A 16,939-nucleotide genomic window follows, 5' to 3' on the forward strand; every position below is an offset into this window, starting at 1 on the left:
CGACGAAAACGGACGAAAGAGCCGGCGACTGCTACTCGCTATTAAAAAAGGGAATAAACCTTTGGGGTAGGGGCGATGCCCCGAAAATTAAATCGAACCGACGCCATCTTAACGTGGGCACGAAACGAAAAGTGTAAAGCGGAGACCAGCAAGTGCTTTGCTGGCACTTCCGGCGTGCATAAGATCGCCACTTTTTTGCCGCACTGATTCTGCTCGACGCGTATCTATGCTTCATTGAGTTTAGCAGAAAGCCTGAACGTCTTGGCAAATTGTAGAGATGACTACTGAAAGAAAAGTCAATATTTTAGCCAGGAACAACGAGTTTTTGTACAGCTATACGCGACTCGCGTAAAACTTTCCAATGTGCCTATAACTCGTGCCTTCGAACCTCCGTAACGTCTCTATGGTGTCAGGGCACGAAATCGGGAACGTACGCCCTCCCCCCCCTTCTACCCTACCGATAGTCGCACTTAACAAATTGCCCCGTCTTTCTTCTTGATTTGAAGTCTCGATTCCTTTGTCCCCCCCCTCACCTCTCGCCTTTTCCTTCCGCGCGACGTGCAGTGTGCGGTCTGCTGGAAGGCGGCGCCGTCGCCCTGGTGGGTCCCGTGGGCGGCGGCCACGCTTCCTCGCTGGCGGCGTCGGTGTGCGCCGCGCTGCGGGTGCCCCAGCTGGAGACCGAGGAAGAGGCGGCCGACGGGACCTTCACCCTCGACATGGCCCCGTCGCCGCGCGTGATGGCGGACGCCTGCGCCGACCTGCTGGAACGCATGGGCTGGCTCTTCGTCGCCTACCTCTACGAGGACGCCCAAGGTGGGAGAGCTTCCGGCTGTGCCACATTTGCTTTGACAACGTCTCACACCGTTCCGGGACATCAATTTGTACGGTCTACGCAGCGTTCATAAGCAGTACGCTGTTTAGAGACATTCAGTGTCGTAAATTTTTTTCTGGTGTAATGGCATTCGACCAGAAAAAAAGAAGCCCCTACTAACTATCCTAAATTACAGTACTTCTGAGTATATTGAATACTGAAATATACTGAGACAGTATACTTCATAAACTGTATATACTGTTTATTTATGCCTAATATACAAAGGCAGTTTATTGAATGTCTATCGTATTGCCTATAGATTGTCTGAAGACCTATAGGTTTGCCCCTTTCGCTACAGCGTCTTTCCCATAAGGTGAATTTGACTTTGACTCGTCCCCTTAGTAATCTCAACTATACGGGTGCTCAACCGTTGCTCCGCAAACGGCCTTTTTATTTATTATCTAATATTACACGTACACTAAACGAACAGAGACAGAAATGTTCCCACTAACAGCCACATTGAGAGCGAAACCTGTTCTAGGATTGCCTGAATGTGTTAAAGTGGCTTTTAAGTCGAACGGTGGATAATTCCTAAACCGGCCTTTGATGCTCTTTTTTCTGTAAACATCTACCAATTCCGCGACATGCTTGCGGAATCAGAAATAAGAATATCTTTCTGTTTCTCTCATAAACAAACTCTCGCTCTCTCAATCAAACGAATAATAGTGTATTGGGCACACATCGATTTCGGCACGATTCACGGCGTTGCGTGCTTTGTTGGTAGTTTTTTTAACAACTCATTAGGAACGGGAAGGGAGGCTGCATTAGAGCTGCCTATCCTAATACAGAGTTAAGTAATCGAGGCGTTACGCCTCAGTTTATCCACAGATACCACAGGCACAGAAACATACTAATAGTCCAAAAAAAGCGAAGGAAGCTAAACCGACGAAGGCTCCCATATGCACCCATGTTTATTAGTAGAAGTTTCTGTCTACTGTACAATAAAACACTAGTATACACGCACACACGAATGGGCTAAAATTGCTCTCGTAGTCCTAAATGTAGATAGAGCGTGTAAAAATCTACAAAACAAATCACATTTGATAGGTTGCTGTTCCCAAGGAAATACTGTACGGATATCAGGGAAAATGTTTTGTTTAGGTGCCCGTGACCCGCTAAACCGAGCAATAAATAGAAAGCATTGCTTCACTCGCATAAAGAAGGAACAAATAACAATAAAAATAATGATCAAGAAAGAAAAACAGAGAACGCTAGCTTTATAAATGAACTCTCCTAGTTCACAATATCATTTAAATAGTATGACTAGAAGTCACGTAAAAAATAGGAAATCTCTTCCGCGGTTGAAGTTAATCCAAAGGTTATCGTTGAATTAACAAAACTTGCTTCGCTTGTCGTTCACCAGTGCCGTCAGTTTACAGCCGCCGTCAAGAGGAGCGTGGAGAACGTTATTGGCTCATATGATGGTCATCGGGATTTACGACGAGGCGCTCCAGGTTACCTCGATCAGCGCGCCAGCGACCTTCAGTGTGCCTGGAGTATGTACACACAGTACGCCTCCGTTCAAGCCGAGGTCGCCAGCGTCGGTCCGGTCGCAAGCCCAGCTGTATGTTGTGCCGTTGGGTTTCCCGTCCCTGAAGGCGACGTGGCGGGGAAATTTCAATTTCGCCGTTTCACTGAAGCCTTAACCACCGCTTGGTGGATAAGCTTGCCCGCATGCGAAGGCGCAATGTAAGAGTTCACTACTTGTTGCCCTTGACTAGCTGGGTCAGATATATATATATATATATATATATATATATATATATATATATTGTCACGTGGTCGTGACGTCAAAGAACACAGTAGCAAAACTGTGAAAGGCAAACACTAGCTTTTATTGGGCGAACCTGTGCCCACAAAACAGGCTACACTTAAAGCACAACGAGAGCGGCGAACGCAGTCGGCGATCGTCGTAAAATCTGATCAGCGAGTCAAGCGCGTCGGCTTTTATACAGCAGTCGTCGAATGTTCCAGACTAATCGTTCGGACCCGCGTACCTTCCACAAAGTTCTACACCATTCGCGTCACACGATGAAATCAGATAACACAACGTTCGGCGACGACAGATAGCCGGGTAGAAGTATCTATAACTTTCCAGAAACTTCGGATACATGCAGGCGCGTCCCGCGCTGTGCGATTACATTTGTTAGGTGGCGAAACGTGGTCGCCCGATAAAGATAAGTACACGTGTCAATACCCCCCCTCTTAAAAAAGCATCGAGCCGATGCTGCATACAAACGAAATAAGAAAAACACCCGTAGCAAAGAAAACAACAAAATAAGGAAGTTCGTCAGCGTCCGTAAAAGGGTTTCAGACGCACCACGTGGACCACTTCAGATCGTGCGCGGCGCCATTGTGAATGCGAAATTCCGTCTGGCACGACCTCATAGTCCAGTGCGCCAATACGTCGAATGACCTTGTAGGGTCCGAAATAGCGGCGCAGTAGTTTCTCACTCAGTCCTCGTCGGCGTATCGGTGTCCAAACCCAAACTCGGTCGCCGGGCTGGTACTCGACGAAGCGTCGTCGGAGGTTGTAGTGTCGGCTGTCGGTCCTCTGTTGGTTCTAGATCCGCAGGCGGGCGAGCTGTCGGGCTTCTTCGGCGCGCTGGAGATAGCTAGCGACGTCAACATTCTCTTCGTCAGTGACGTGGGGCAGCATGGCGTCGAGCGTCGTCGTCGGGTTCCTGCCGTAAACCAGCTTAAACGGCGTGATCTGTGTTGTTTCTTGCACCGCCCTGTTGTAAGCGAAGGTTACATACGGCAGGACCGCGTCCCACGTCTTGTGCTCGACGTCGACATACATTGCTAGCATGTCGGCGAGGGTCTTGTTCAGGCGCTCCGTGAGACCATTCGTCTGCGGATGGTAGGCAGTTGTCCTTCTGTGGCTTGTCTGGCTGTACTGCAGAATGGCCTGGGTGAGCTCTGCTGTAAAAGCCGTTCCTCTGTCGGTGATGAGGACTTCTGGAGCACCATGTCGCAGCAGGATGTTCTCGACGAAAAATTTCGCCACTTCGGCTGCGCTGCCTTTTGGTAGAGCTTTGGTTTCAGCAAAGCGGGTGAGATAGTCCGTCGCCACGACGATCCACTTATTCCCGGATGTTGACATCGGAAACGGCCCCAACAAATCCATCCCAATCTGCTGGAATGGTCGGCGAGGAGGTTCGATCGGCTGTAGTAATCCTGCTGGCCTTGTCGGTGGTGTCTTGCGTCGCTGACAGTCTCGGCATGTCTTGACGTAACGGGCGACGTCGGCGGTCAGACGCGGCCAGTAATACCTTTCCTGTATTCGCGACAGCATCCGGGAGAACCCGAGGTGCCCAGCGGTTGGATCGTCGTGTAGGGCGTGCAGTATTTCTGGACGCAGCGCTGACGGTACAACAAGAAGGTAGCTGGCGCGGACTGGTGAGAAGTTCTTTTTCACGAGCAGGTTGTTTTGTAGCGTGAGCGAAGACAACCCGCGCTTAAATGCCCTAGGGACAACGTCGGTGTTCCCTTCCAAATGCTCGACGAGGCCTTTTAGCTCCGGGTCTGCTCGTTGCTGTTTAGTGAAGTCTTCCGCGCTTATTATCCCAAGGAAGGCGTCGTCGTCCTCGTCGTCTTGCGGCGGACAAAGTTCTACACCATTCGCGTCAGACGATGAAATCAGATAACACAACGTTCGGCGACAACAGATAGCCGGGTAGAAGTATCTATAACTTTCCAGAAACTTCGGATACATGCAGGCGCGTCCCGCGCTGTGCGATTACATTTGTTAGGTGGCGAAACGTGGTCGCCCGATAAAGATAAGTAGACGTGTCAATATATATATATATATATATATATATATATATATATATATATATATATATATATATATATATATACAAAAACCAGAAGAAACGGGGTTAACCGAGGCGCCCGATATTTATTAGTCACATCATAAGGAGACGATAAATTAATGGAAAGGACAGTGGATGAAAAAACAACTTGCCGCAGGTGGTGAACGATGCGAAGGTTGTGGAATCGTTGTCCACCTGCGGCAAGTTGTTTTTTCATCCACTTTTATTTCCATTAATTTGTCGTTTCTTTATTTCATGCAGTAAGCACAAGTAATTTATACTGTGTTATCCTGTCAGTGTTTGTTGGCTTCTTTCGATATATATATATATATATATATATATATATATATATATATATATATATATATATATATATATATAAGACGCCACACTATACGTGAGGAAATCACAGAACAAAAAAGAGGGTCTTCATTTTTATTTTTATCTTTTAGCATTCTATTTTACTTTTTCACCAAGGTTCCCGCATTGCGCGCCAAAAGCAGACAAGAAAATTAAGTGTCATTTCACTCTGTGAAGGCGGATGGCAAGCGAAGCTGTGTATTTGGGCCCCTTAATGGCGAACTGTTCATTGCCCTGCAGCAAACGCCGTATGCACACAAAGGGAAGGCGAGGCGCGACAAGTCGCTCCTGCACAATGTTGAGCCGCGGAAGATGGCGAGGCACCGTGGGGTACCCACGCCCATGTATTGTTGCAGAACGCGGCACGGCATCTTTTGCTAACGAATCCCGGCACGTACAACAGGCACGCACCTCACCGCACTCCGAGGGCGCACGCTGCTTCACCGTAGCCAAGGCGACCGTGCGTTGGTCGACGTCCCGCAGTGCAGTAATGACTCTGAGGTCACTCTAAAACCACAAGCGGTCACACTCAACACAGGCCACACCAAACTGATTCCCCACAAACTCCCTCCTTTGGTTGTATTTATATACACATGATTATATTTACATTGATATTTATATATACATTTGGTCATATTTCTTTATACGTTTGGTGGTATTTATATACACATTTGATTATATTTATCAATACACTTGGTTATATTTATATGCACATTCGCGTGGACGATGGGACCGGCACCCTGGGGAGCCGGAGGAAACTAGACACTCGTGACATTTCGACGGGAACGCCACCACTGGAGAGCGGAAAGAAAAGAAACTAGATACGGAAGCGCTTGGAACGCCGACAAAGAGAGGACGGTGCGAACGTAGACATGGCCGGCGTAGGTTAAAGTGTAGTATGTGTTATTATCAGGTTAATATCTGATACGGGTTGTATTTGGACTCAATATATTAAAATTATTTTCGCACGTTTGCGGAGTGCTTGAAGCCTGCTTCACCTCCGCCGCGGGTCGGCCCAGTATAGCACTATCTTCGAGAGCGGCCCACGTTTATGCATACGGATATCGTTCCGCTGAAAACCAGCCATGTACAGCCTCGATGTAATAGCAATGAAACTTGAATTGCCAAATTGGATACTTATCCCCTTCAGACCCTGCGTGCAAACTTGTGCATTGCAAATAGTGAGTCAACACTGACGAAAATAGGGATAAATATAACGTGTCGCATACATCTTGAAACACTTCTGATTAAGCATGAGCTGCAAGCTTCTGTAACGTCTGTAAAGTGTTGGAAGTTGATTGCTCTGGGTGCCATTATGTCGTCATGTTGCGAGTTCACTTCCTTCATTGTTTTTACAATGTTTTATTCATATTTTCCTAGTGGCTGGATAGTCGCTTTCCCAGGTAGTCTAGACGTGAAAGAGCTGATGTTACGATATCTGCCATTCCTGTATAGAGTGTTTTGGCATGGAATCAACATCTTGTAAGGTTGACAAACCACGCTTAATAACGGCAAAATATTAATTCATTATTTAACTCTACGGTTTTCGTGAGTCTGAATATGCAATAAACGTTACGAAACTAAATTTCCCATTTATATTCCTGCTTTAAGGGGTTATTATAAAATACACATTATAAATACATGTTCATTAGTGCACGCGGGCATGTATCGCTGATACAAATACCTCGTCTCTTTCTCATATAGTACGCCACCATTAACTCACGTGCCAAGGCATCTTTGCTACTACCGAGTATGCACTTTCCTGTCCGGTCATTTACGCTCATGGTTTCGCATCTTTCCCATCGTGGAAGATAACAGCTACTAATAAAAACATAGTTGCGTTCGAACGGAGACCAATTTTAAAAATTCACGCTGGTAGAATGGTTAGGGTTAGTAGGTCATCAAAAGAGTTGCGTGGCAGGGTAACTGATTAACGCACTGATTACTTACGATCTCTGTAACCGTTTTCTTTTTTAGTTTGGTTCCATAAAACACGCTGAGTGTTAACGCGTTAGGCAACGTTGCGATATGCATTTTTTTTCGAAAGATCTCCAGTTTACTTTGCGTTTGATGTAGATACGTTATCGTTAGTAACACAACTATCCGCAAAGAAAGAAAACGCGTTATCTGTGACACTGTTGCGCTGAAGCAAGAAATGTTAAGCCAAATGACTCGAGCACACATTTTAACAAATGTTATTCCTTCGCTGCGATCGAGTCGCCGACAATGCGGAGGTTGTTTGTAATTTTGTATCCCAGTCTGATGTCTTCCCGTAATTTTGCTGATGTAGAAGCCGTCATCCCTGACCTTGTTTTCGAGCGCCTTTACCGGGAGCTAACTGTGAGAAAACTCCGGAAACCTTTTTCAGTGAGTGTGAAGCAGATACCGCGACTAGGTATAACAGGGGCCCTATAACATTAAACTATTCCAATATGTTTTCTTCCAATCCCCTGACGTCCAACTTGCGTAGCCGCCGACGCAAACATTGGGCGGTTACACGCAGGCTTGTGTAAACAGACCAATCAAACGCTCTCCTCGTATAGATGAGGCCGATTTTGTTCGCTTTAGTACGATTAACATTACCTACACTAAGCAGCTTTTCTTATCTAATTGGCTGATGAGAGGCGAGCAGCACGCTCAAGTGGAGAGCGATTCGATAGGGCCTAGCCACTGCACAGAAAATCGATAACCGGTGAAGAGGGCGGTGCCGGCGTCTGCGATTGGTCCACTTTCCCTTAATTAGCTTGCGGTGGCTGGTCGAAAATAGCGGCGGCATGCAACGGAAGGTTAAGAATGCCGCTAAAGAGTATCCTCAGCAAAGAAAAGTAGGCTCAGCGAGACGTGCTGAAACGTGCTGAAAGTGCTCGAAAATGTTACACGGCTACGCAAAAAAGGTTTATTGTATGCAAATAAACCCACGCTCTCCGGCAGGTCCGAGTAGCCAGTGCTTGAGCGATCGGCGGCAGCACTTTTATTCCTTTAGGAACGGGGCAGCCTGTGGCTATTCAGAGAAAAGTTCAGTTTTTTTCGGCATATTAATGCATCTTTAACGCGTACACATCACCTTGACGTGGTGAGTTTTCGCGGTTTTATGACGTCGCGTGACTGACAGGCGAAGTGAGGGCGGCCCAAAAAGTTTTTGACCAATCGCTGAGAGCTGATTGCAGAATTGGAATAGAAATAGGTCATGTTAATGAAACAACTCATTACGTTTCCACTTGCCTTCATTCGACTTTCTAACTATTCCTGCCCGTGCAATAGAAAAGCAGAGAGCTGACGGAAATAAAGATGTAAGTCTGAATCCGGTAACCCTACTTGAAAAAAGAAACCAGAGGTGAACACCGAACATAAAGAAAAAGAACGGCATGGTATAAAGCTTGGTGCACCGTGTTTATTACTTCTTTTTATTTATTTCATTTAAGCGCGCACCGCTGGGCCAGCTCTCTGCTTTACTAGTAGTACAACATACACTAATTGTCTATCCCCATAAGCTAACGGAAACCTTAGCCAGTCGATATTTATTCACGCTAAAACAGAGTACACGAAACACTGACTACCGGAAGTGAAAGGGAAAAGCGATAATGTTTATTGGCTAGACATCAGATACAACCAATTAAGCCGGGATCTTTTCTCATTTTGTGTTCACCAAATGTCCTCACCATTGACGCACAGGTAACCGTTAACACATGGCTACCATGTGCACTGTCATATTGCCCCCATGTCTGCTGGTGCAATGACAGTCTTACCATGTGTCGCAGCCAACGCGGGCCAAGCTGTTTAAAAGAAAGGGGTACCAGAGACAATGATGGGACCGAGAGTGTTTTGTTAGCAGTCCTGTAATCGATAACCTGTAATTTAACATGTGACGCTAAACCAATTTGCAGTAACAACGTGCTATTATTATTTGGTCCACTGCCGTTCAAGCGACGTAGCGTTGACAGCGCGCGCCGCAGCAGCGGAGCCCCCCATCCCCGCTGACGTCATACGCGAGAGGGCGCCACTCAAAGGTCTCAGAGCTAATAGAGACGCTGAACCGCACAGGCAAGCTGGAGTTAAGGAGTCGGATAAACGATCAGCTGTTCATCGCGTTAGCGGATTTTCGCACTGGTAACCGAGGTGGCATCCGCAACACTGCTACAGAACCGTGACTGTAGGGCATAGAAAGGCAGCTCATAATTCGCGGGTTTTTACCCCAAAAACTTACGCTGTAACCATGTTAAAGCCGCAGGAAAGGGATTTTGGTTAATTCTGGCAAGTTTAAGTCTTTTTAACGTGCACATAAATCCAACTGCCCGAACGTTCTACCCACCTCGCCCCCTCATGAATGCAGACTGCGCTGCCAGGAATAATGATTGCGACTTCAACTGCAAAACGAATGTGGCGTTCTGCGGCAGTAAGTCGTCAGCAAACATGTTGACCGCAGGTGACCGTGGAAGCAACCACGAAATAAACTGCACCTATGTTTTCCTCTGACTTGGGACGGTATAGCATTCGTTAACTAGACGTGGAAGAGGAAAGAGCGAAAAATAAAAGTCAAACTGAAGGCTTGGTAGCGTATTTTGTGTCTTATTTTAGCACAAGCGTTGTAGTAAGCAAGACGTTTGCGCATTTTGGTCACCAGTTTAAACGAACGAGACTGTGGAACTACTTGTCTCACGTACCCTTCGCCTGCGTAGTTTTCGCTTCATTGCCACGTAAAGTTGACCGCGCATTATAGCATACGGAGTCTCGCTAGGCGCATTTTGACAGTCGTACGCCATCTCTTCCACTCGTACATTTATATACTGCGAGCTCTTCGCAGCATTGCGCACCGCCTAATCCTGCGACTGACGCATGCGCCTGCAGGACTGGATCGACTCCAGGAGCTGGAGAGAAAGGATGACATGTCCGATCGCAAACTGCTCGCCTTCGACCTGTCCGAGGACGACGTATGGTCGGAGTTGGTGGAGTCGGGATACCGCAACATCATCATCGACGTGGATGAAAACCGCATCGAGGACGTCCTGATGCAGGTGGGTGGACTTGCGAACAGCACTTGGCGACAGCAATAACTGTTGGCCATATTGTTGAATTCAGAGCTAAGAATATTCTGAGTCAACTGAGAAGCACTTGGAAGATGCTGGATAATACTAAGCGATCGGGGTACTTTAGCTGCGAACAAGCACCCTACATCAAATTTCGGGAAGTTCTTTTTTAAATCTAAACTAAGCTCGGTATGCCTTATTGTGAAAGAAATAAACATGTGCTTATCTGACACAAAAAGGTAGAACGTACTGCATCGCTATACGTTATCCTGCACTGTTAAAATAAAGTACCTATAACAACATATCTTGTAAATATTATAAAATATCCTCTGGCTGCCAGGCATTGCACGGAGCAAGCTAGCGTTAGGGCAAGCTAGCGATACGACACACACAGCGCCAGTGTGTGTCGTATCTTCCTTTTGTGTTCCGTCTTAGGTGTTTGCGCTGTAAGTTCAGAAGCTAGCGTTGGCGACTTAGGTGGACTAAGTTTTTATAACTCCTAAGCGGCGAATTATGTTTAACTAATCGGCCGTCGAAAATATCATATCGTTATGGCACGCAGCCGTCTCCGCTATGCGTGGCCGAATGGTGCTCGTGCCTCGGTGCTCCCCATGCTCTAGACTACTGAAACTGGCACGTACTGGTTCTTTGTTGGCTGGACGAAGCAGTCGCGGTGTTCTCTTTGCTGTGTTTTCTAGGTCCTTTGTCTTCTTTTGCCTGTGATGAATGGTACCAGGAGAAATCACGCGAACATGAAGAAATCCAGAAAGACTGGTGAGAACGTCGAGACTGCGACATTCGTTAGATCCCGGTGCACATTGGCTAGAAAACTATAATTAAAGCTTGCTGTAGGCTTTGCTTCCACTAAACACTAAGATAACTAATTTTTCAGTTGTAAGCCCTGCCCTTTTCACGGGTTCGTGAGGTGCCATGTATAGAAATAGCTGCCCGGTAGACCAAGAAGGTTGCGCGATTGTTTAAAGGTCCAGTGCAAGGAAATGTTTTGACCGCCTAAGAGGCTGCAGCTTCAAACAGTGCCGATATAGAACAGTGTCCGTGCAAAAGGTTTTCGTTTGAAGTATGAATAGATGCGTAACGAAAAGCTTTAAAGAGTAGAAGTTGCCGGTACTCAAACATAAAAAAAAGAAGTATCGCTGTCATTGCCTTTTGCCCATATAGTGACTGCCCACGACGTTGTTGATGACCCAGAACATCTCCACACTTACCACCGAGTGCACAATTCGTCTGATTAGGCACTATTCAATGGCGGCTAATAAGAAAACAGACAATTTCCAGCCCTATACGGCTTTGGCAAGGTTGCTTCTTTTAGTGTAGAATCATAATTTATAACCACACCAGTCAAACTGAAATTTCGTTGCAGTTGGCATTTAATGGATCTTCTAAGAGGTAAACTGTGCCTGCTTATGGGGAAATACATGCTGTCAGCATGAAAGCGCCGCAGCGTTTCAAAGAAATATGAAAACAAGAATAACTTTGGCCGTACTTTTAAATTACTCTTCTGGAATATAAGAAACATCGGTCTTACTGTGAGCGGAGAACTGGTAAGTCAGAAAAGAAGCGACGGAAAACGACGGGCTTGAACTTTTCACGCTAGATCCTTTATGAGATTAGTACAGAGAATTTTTGGGACTAAGGAAGAGCTTATCGGTTAACATGGATTACGTTTCAATCGAAGTAAACGAAAGACTTCGTCTGGTAACTTCTCATAATCGTTTCTGAAAATGACCAGTCCAAACATGCGAGAATACTTCCAAATCTGGGGCGCCATACTAATGTAAAGGCGCTGCTGTTCGGGAGTAAAATAATAGGAAAATAATAAAGAAGAAATGACGAACAAAACATAGACAAGTTTGCGCATTGTTTTCTCTGCTGATTACCAACTTTCCCCTTCGCATAAATGCGAGATAAGTCTCGATAAATGTAGTTCACCAGACTAAGCTGAAAGGTGTCGGTCGTCACGTCGCCTGTAATAATGATGTACTATTTTCAAACTGCAGTAAAGCGTGTGCGCGAGTGTCTGTGATGTCCACCTATTGTGCGCGTGATAGCGCATATACATCGCGCTCAAACCCATAAATTTATTTGTGTTTACTATTTCTTTAATCGCTAATTTTTCTCAACGGTTGTAAAAGACCAGCTAGTCCAGCAGTTAGTCGTTCCTATAGACGCAATTTGGTGCGGAGTTCGGACGCTTGGGAATTCGAAATGTACAGCGACCAGGTTGCTTCTCTTCGCGCCTACTACAACGAAAAAAAATAAAGCCTGATGCTTACAGGGTTGTACACTGCAAGAACACTTGGTGGAGCGCGCGACGTCGGGAAGGCGATGCTACCACAAAGGGCCCGCACGCTTGTCACTTATTCGGTCACGGCTCGGTAGTCGCGTATTCTGCGTGACTCGGGTCACTCATTATTTTTGGCGTCGAAGGAGATAACGATATGGCAAACTAGCGGTATACCCAGGATGCGCTACGATAGCTTCAGTGTGTAAATAAAGTATGTTTGGTAGCAACCCGACAGCGGGACCACAAATTTCCGCGACATATTGAACGACAAGAAACGCGCGCGTACATTAACCTTTGCATCAGCTCGAAGGTCCCAGCAAAGCTTTGTCCAAGGCCATGCACGTTGCGAGAAGCGCACGCGCTCGTATACGTTCTTACACGCCGGCAGCCCGTAAGATCAGGAGGTGGACACGTGTGTCTCAACATGAGCAATTAATTTTGCGGCGAGAAATCGCAGCATGTTACACTGAAAACGTGTGATTTACGGCGCCACTGTTGACACGTGAACTTTCCGCTCTGGTTTCTCATACACGCTGCACAGTACTACAGACAAGACGCAGACACAGACTTGCAAAGAGTGGCGGGTCCTCTTTACGGGGTTGCATGCATTAATTCTGACGAATCAAGCAGATAACCCTTGCAAAAGAAGATGAAGTGGAAGTGGCGAACTTGTCCGAAGATTTAGTGCCAGCCAAAGGCAACAGGTCGTCCAAAGAATATGGAAATCACTCTTTCTTGAATTACAAATATGCGGGCAACATTGCAAATTCACGCAGCTTTCGCGGGATAACTGGATTCATTGAAAGCATGGAGAAAAAATGGTCAAGAGCTAATCATTAACACCGATTATAGTGCTATACTTTCAGCTAAGTATAGCATTGGCATTGATAACTTGCAAGCTGATTTTCGGGCTTCTGGGGTAAGCGAGTCGGCATAAACAAATGCTTCAGATTCGTCCATCTGTATATTTCTGATGTATTATCTCTACGACTAAAACGTCAAACGTCAAACTACACAAGCCTCAGCCTTTTCCTTTCGTCCTCGCTCAAGAAAAGGGAAAAAAGGCAATAGCAGCGAGGAGCGAACTTATACTATTGTAGGTCACTCGTTGACTGCAGCAAGCCCATATCCAGTTGGGTAATATGCAGAACTGGTAACCTTCCTTCGTACTCTTGTGTCTTGTTTCACTTTTCGTCATAATTCAGATAATCTGGCTGGATAGTGTGCCGGTTCTGAGCTTGTTCTGAGTCATCTTCCTCCCTCCTTCGCAGGCGCTGGAGGCCGGATTGGTGACGGAGGTACACAGTTACCTGCTCGTGTCACTGGTAAGAGGACCAGCGTCCAGTTGTCAAAAGCTTACTACCCGTACTAACCTAGCTCTCCCGATCTCGATGAAAGTAGTACTCCTTTGATTTCCTCCTGCACACCCACCCACCTCAAAAAAGAAAGAAAATTGCAAATCAGTAGTCTAAAAATTTCAGTAGTCTGAAAATTTATTTGGACTGACAACATAAAATATTTAGCGCGGTTATAACGGGCGCGGTGGTCCTGCGTGCTTGACGCTTGCGTGGCCCTGCGCGCATGCCGCAGGACGCCCACGTGCCGGGCAGCCGGCCTGCCCTTCGGCAGGCGATGGCCGAAGCCCGCGTGTACAGCTTCCGCATGCTGGAGCTGGACGACGACGACTTCACTCTGCTGGGCCGCCGGCTGGTGCGCCAACACCCCGAGCTCACCGCTGGCGGGCGGGAGAAGCAGGTGAGGGGCCGGCAGCCGGGGCGAAAGTGGTCACTATGAGGTTCGCCGTCAAAGACATCATCTGCGCTTACCTTTACCGATGTTAACCCATCTCTTGTTCGTATGCACAGGCTTACTCCAAGTTGTATGCCTCCCTTGAGCAGAGGGAGTCGCATTAGGGCTGGAAAATACTATAAATACTGCCTCTTTGCCTTATCGGAGTGAGAGACAGAAAGAGAGAGAGAGGGATTACTAATACCCCTGACACGCGGGCAAAACTAAAGTCCTTTGCAGTAAACCTCTTTTGTTACTCTGAAGGACCCTTCGCAGAAAGGAGTTGCGCCGATGACGCACGGCACCGCACTAACTTCCTCAGGGTGTTCCGCAGATGAACGCCGCAAAAAAAAAAAAAAAAAAGAGAGAAGAAGAATAAAGAAAAAGCGCTGCTTGTCAAAGCAGCAAGAGAGAAAAATTTTTTTATAGAGCTGCGTACTTGGATTACCTTTATCTAGTGTAGAGCCCAAAAACATTTTTTGTCTTATTGATGGCCTTATAAAACGTATATTAGTTTATTTTATTCGCGTTTTTGCTCTCTTAGCAGCAATTTACATTGGTCTAGCAACTATGTACAGTCGGTGTTTTGCTATGCTACAGTGTGATAGAATAGCTGTGCATGCTGTTTATTCTGGTGCTGGCCTCGTTTCTCTCGTCATTTTTCACGACTTTCTGTCCCTTCCTCCATGCATGCAGGCGTAACGCGTTTTATTGGATGTGTTATTAGCACAATTGTGATCGCGTGACAGAACTGCGTATGTGCATCATGGCTCAGCGAAACACTAGCGATGAAGCAAGAGTTGAGGTCGCTCTGACGCTTGCCGCTCCCAGATCTCTTGAAGATGACGTAAACGCAGCCAGGGCGAAAGTGGAAAACCTCAAACGTCCACTCATCGTGAGCATGCTTCACGTTGACTGCTTCGGCGGTGTCCCCTCGAGCCGCCTACCGCGGAAGGTGGGCCTACGTGCCGAGCGAACGATGGTTTTACGATGCCCACACACCAAAATATCGACGACGCAGGAAATGACACTGCCGGAATTCAACGTGGCGGCACTAGCAACGTGATGCGAGCGTTTGAGAGAATAGCTAGAGTAAATCTTCAATGTTCGACAAATCGCATTACCGCTAAAAATTAAAACATTTTCGCAAGGTAAAGGAATACTTATGGGGCACTGTAGTTGTGTGGCAGGTTTTTTTATTGACGAGTTGTACACGCCGTGTGCGAGAGTAACTCCTTTTCCGCTCGAAAAGTAGATGCGCGATCTCCTTTCCCGCAAAGGAACTTTGCCTTAAGGGATATGCTCCTTTATTGTGTCACTACACTTGAACGCCTTTCCGGCAGATGTGCCATTACCTAAAGGACTTTAGAGTGCCCGTATGTCAGGGGTATAACTTTATTATCTGAAAACCTCATTGCCCGAGCCATCGTCGCTTATAAAATGTACTCATCTGTGTCGTAGAACATTTGCAGAAAGTATGAACAGTAACGTTCTTACTTTTCGACATTCTTGGGTCGAGTGACTGCAGACGCAGTTGGCGCTGGTGCACGACGCCGTGCACGTGTTTGCGGCGGCGCTGCACAACCTGTCGACAACCGGGGGCAGCCTGGAGCCGAATACGGTGGAGTGTGACACCGCCACCTATCTGAAGGACGGCCAACAGCTGCTGGATGCCCTAAAGAGCGTCAGTGTCCTTTCCCCAGTGTACTTCTTTTTTTTTTCTTCTCGCTTTGACTAGAGCCGACTACACCAGCATTGAGGAGAGAAAGAAGTGTAGCAGTCAGTGTCACGCGACAATTTTGAAGCCACGGAAAGCTCCCGAGACAAAGGCGCTCGCCCTGTGGCAGGCAAGCGGTAATTTGTGACCACGTTGTGTGGGGCGGATAGCCCGTGGTGGCGCACGGCTGATCGTGAAGCGTAGGGTTACTAAGAGCCATATGAACAAAACATAATTAAATAGTAAAATGTATAAGCCCCCGCGTACCTAAATTTAGGTGCACGTTAAAGAACCCTTGGTGTTCCAAATTCAAGCCGTATTGCCCCTAGCCCGCCTCCCTAGACGGCGTGCATCATAATCAGATCGCCGTTTTGGCAAGTGAAATCCCGTAATTTCAGCGATTAATTGGTTCGTCTGTCTGTCCTGCTGTTATTTGCCGTTCTTTCTTCTTCTTTCTTTTTTTTTTGTGATATTCCGGAGCGTCAATTTAAAGTGGAGTATACCTCTCGGGTTTCCAGGCCAGCTACGACGGATTCACAGGAGAGGTGAATTTCGACGAGGACGGGGAACGTGAGCTGGACGACCTGCGGCTCTTCGAGTGGCACCGGGGCCGCACCGAACAGGTGAGCAGCTCTCGCTCGACAAACTGCGCTCGGGATTGCACTGCTCTTGAAGGATGTGGACACACTATTGGGACACTGAAATTTCGGTCATGAAGTAACAGTAAAATAAAAGTAAATGCTGAGAAAGAGTGAAACCTGTAGGTGACCATATGACCGAGTTGCTTCCTTTAAACGGAGCAGATTTTTTTCCGTTATGTGGAAGAGAGAAAAAGAGGAAGCAGAAGAAGTAAAAATAAAAAGTTTCTTCCATCCTAAACGTTTCCTTTCAGAATTTCGGATAATCATTTGCCAATAGTCCGTAATGAAAGTTATATGAACGTTTAAAGTAACAATACAATCTGAAATGTGAAATCAATCTGAAATCTGCATAGGAAGAAAAGCTTGTCTAGGACACAGGCAGGATTGCACGCGACGTCGTGCTCATGCCCTAAGA

The 16,939-nt window shown here is 46.7% G+C and overlaps 1 protein-coding gene and 1 non-coding gene across 2 annotated transcripts in view; both read left to right on the forward strand.

Annotated features, from left to right (window-relative positions):
• LOC142584835 (glutamate receptor ionotropic, kainate 3-like) overlaps positions 1–16,939 on the forward strand; it is an 87,990-nt gene that overhangs the window by 36,023 nt on the left and 35,028 nt on the right. Inside the window, exons 3-8 of the mRNA XM_075695129.1 lie at positions 565–813; positions 9,895–10,061; positions 13,650–13,703; positions 13,969–14,133; positions 15,695–15,850; positions 16,402–16,506. Coding sequence (XP_075551244.1) covers positions 565–813; positions 9,895–10,061; positions 13,650–13,703; positions 13,969–14,133; positions 15,695–15,850; positions 16,402–16,506 — 896 coding nt within the window. The remainder of the gene's footprint in view (positions 1–564; positions 814–9,894; positions 10,062–13,649; positions 13,704–13,968; positions 14,134–15,694; positions 15,851–16,401; positions 16,507–16,939) is intronic.
• LOC142586485 (U2 spliceosomal RNA) lies at positions 5,913–6,101 on the forward strand. Its single transcript, XR_012829241.1, has one exon. It is a non-coding gene; the product is annotated as a U2 spliceosomal RNA (small nuclear RNA).

Source organism: Dermacentor variabilis, chromosome 6 (assembly GCF_050947875.1).
Source record: "Dermacentor variabilis isolate Ectoservices chromosome 6, ASM5094787v1, whole genome shotgun sequence".
Lineage (NCBI taxonomy): Eukaryota > Metazoa > Arthropoda > Arachnida > Ixodida > Ixodidae > Dermacentor > Dermacentor variabilis.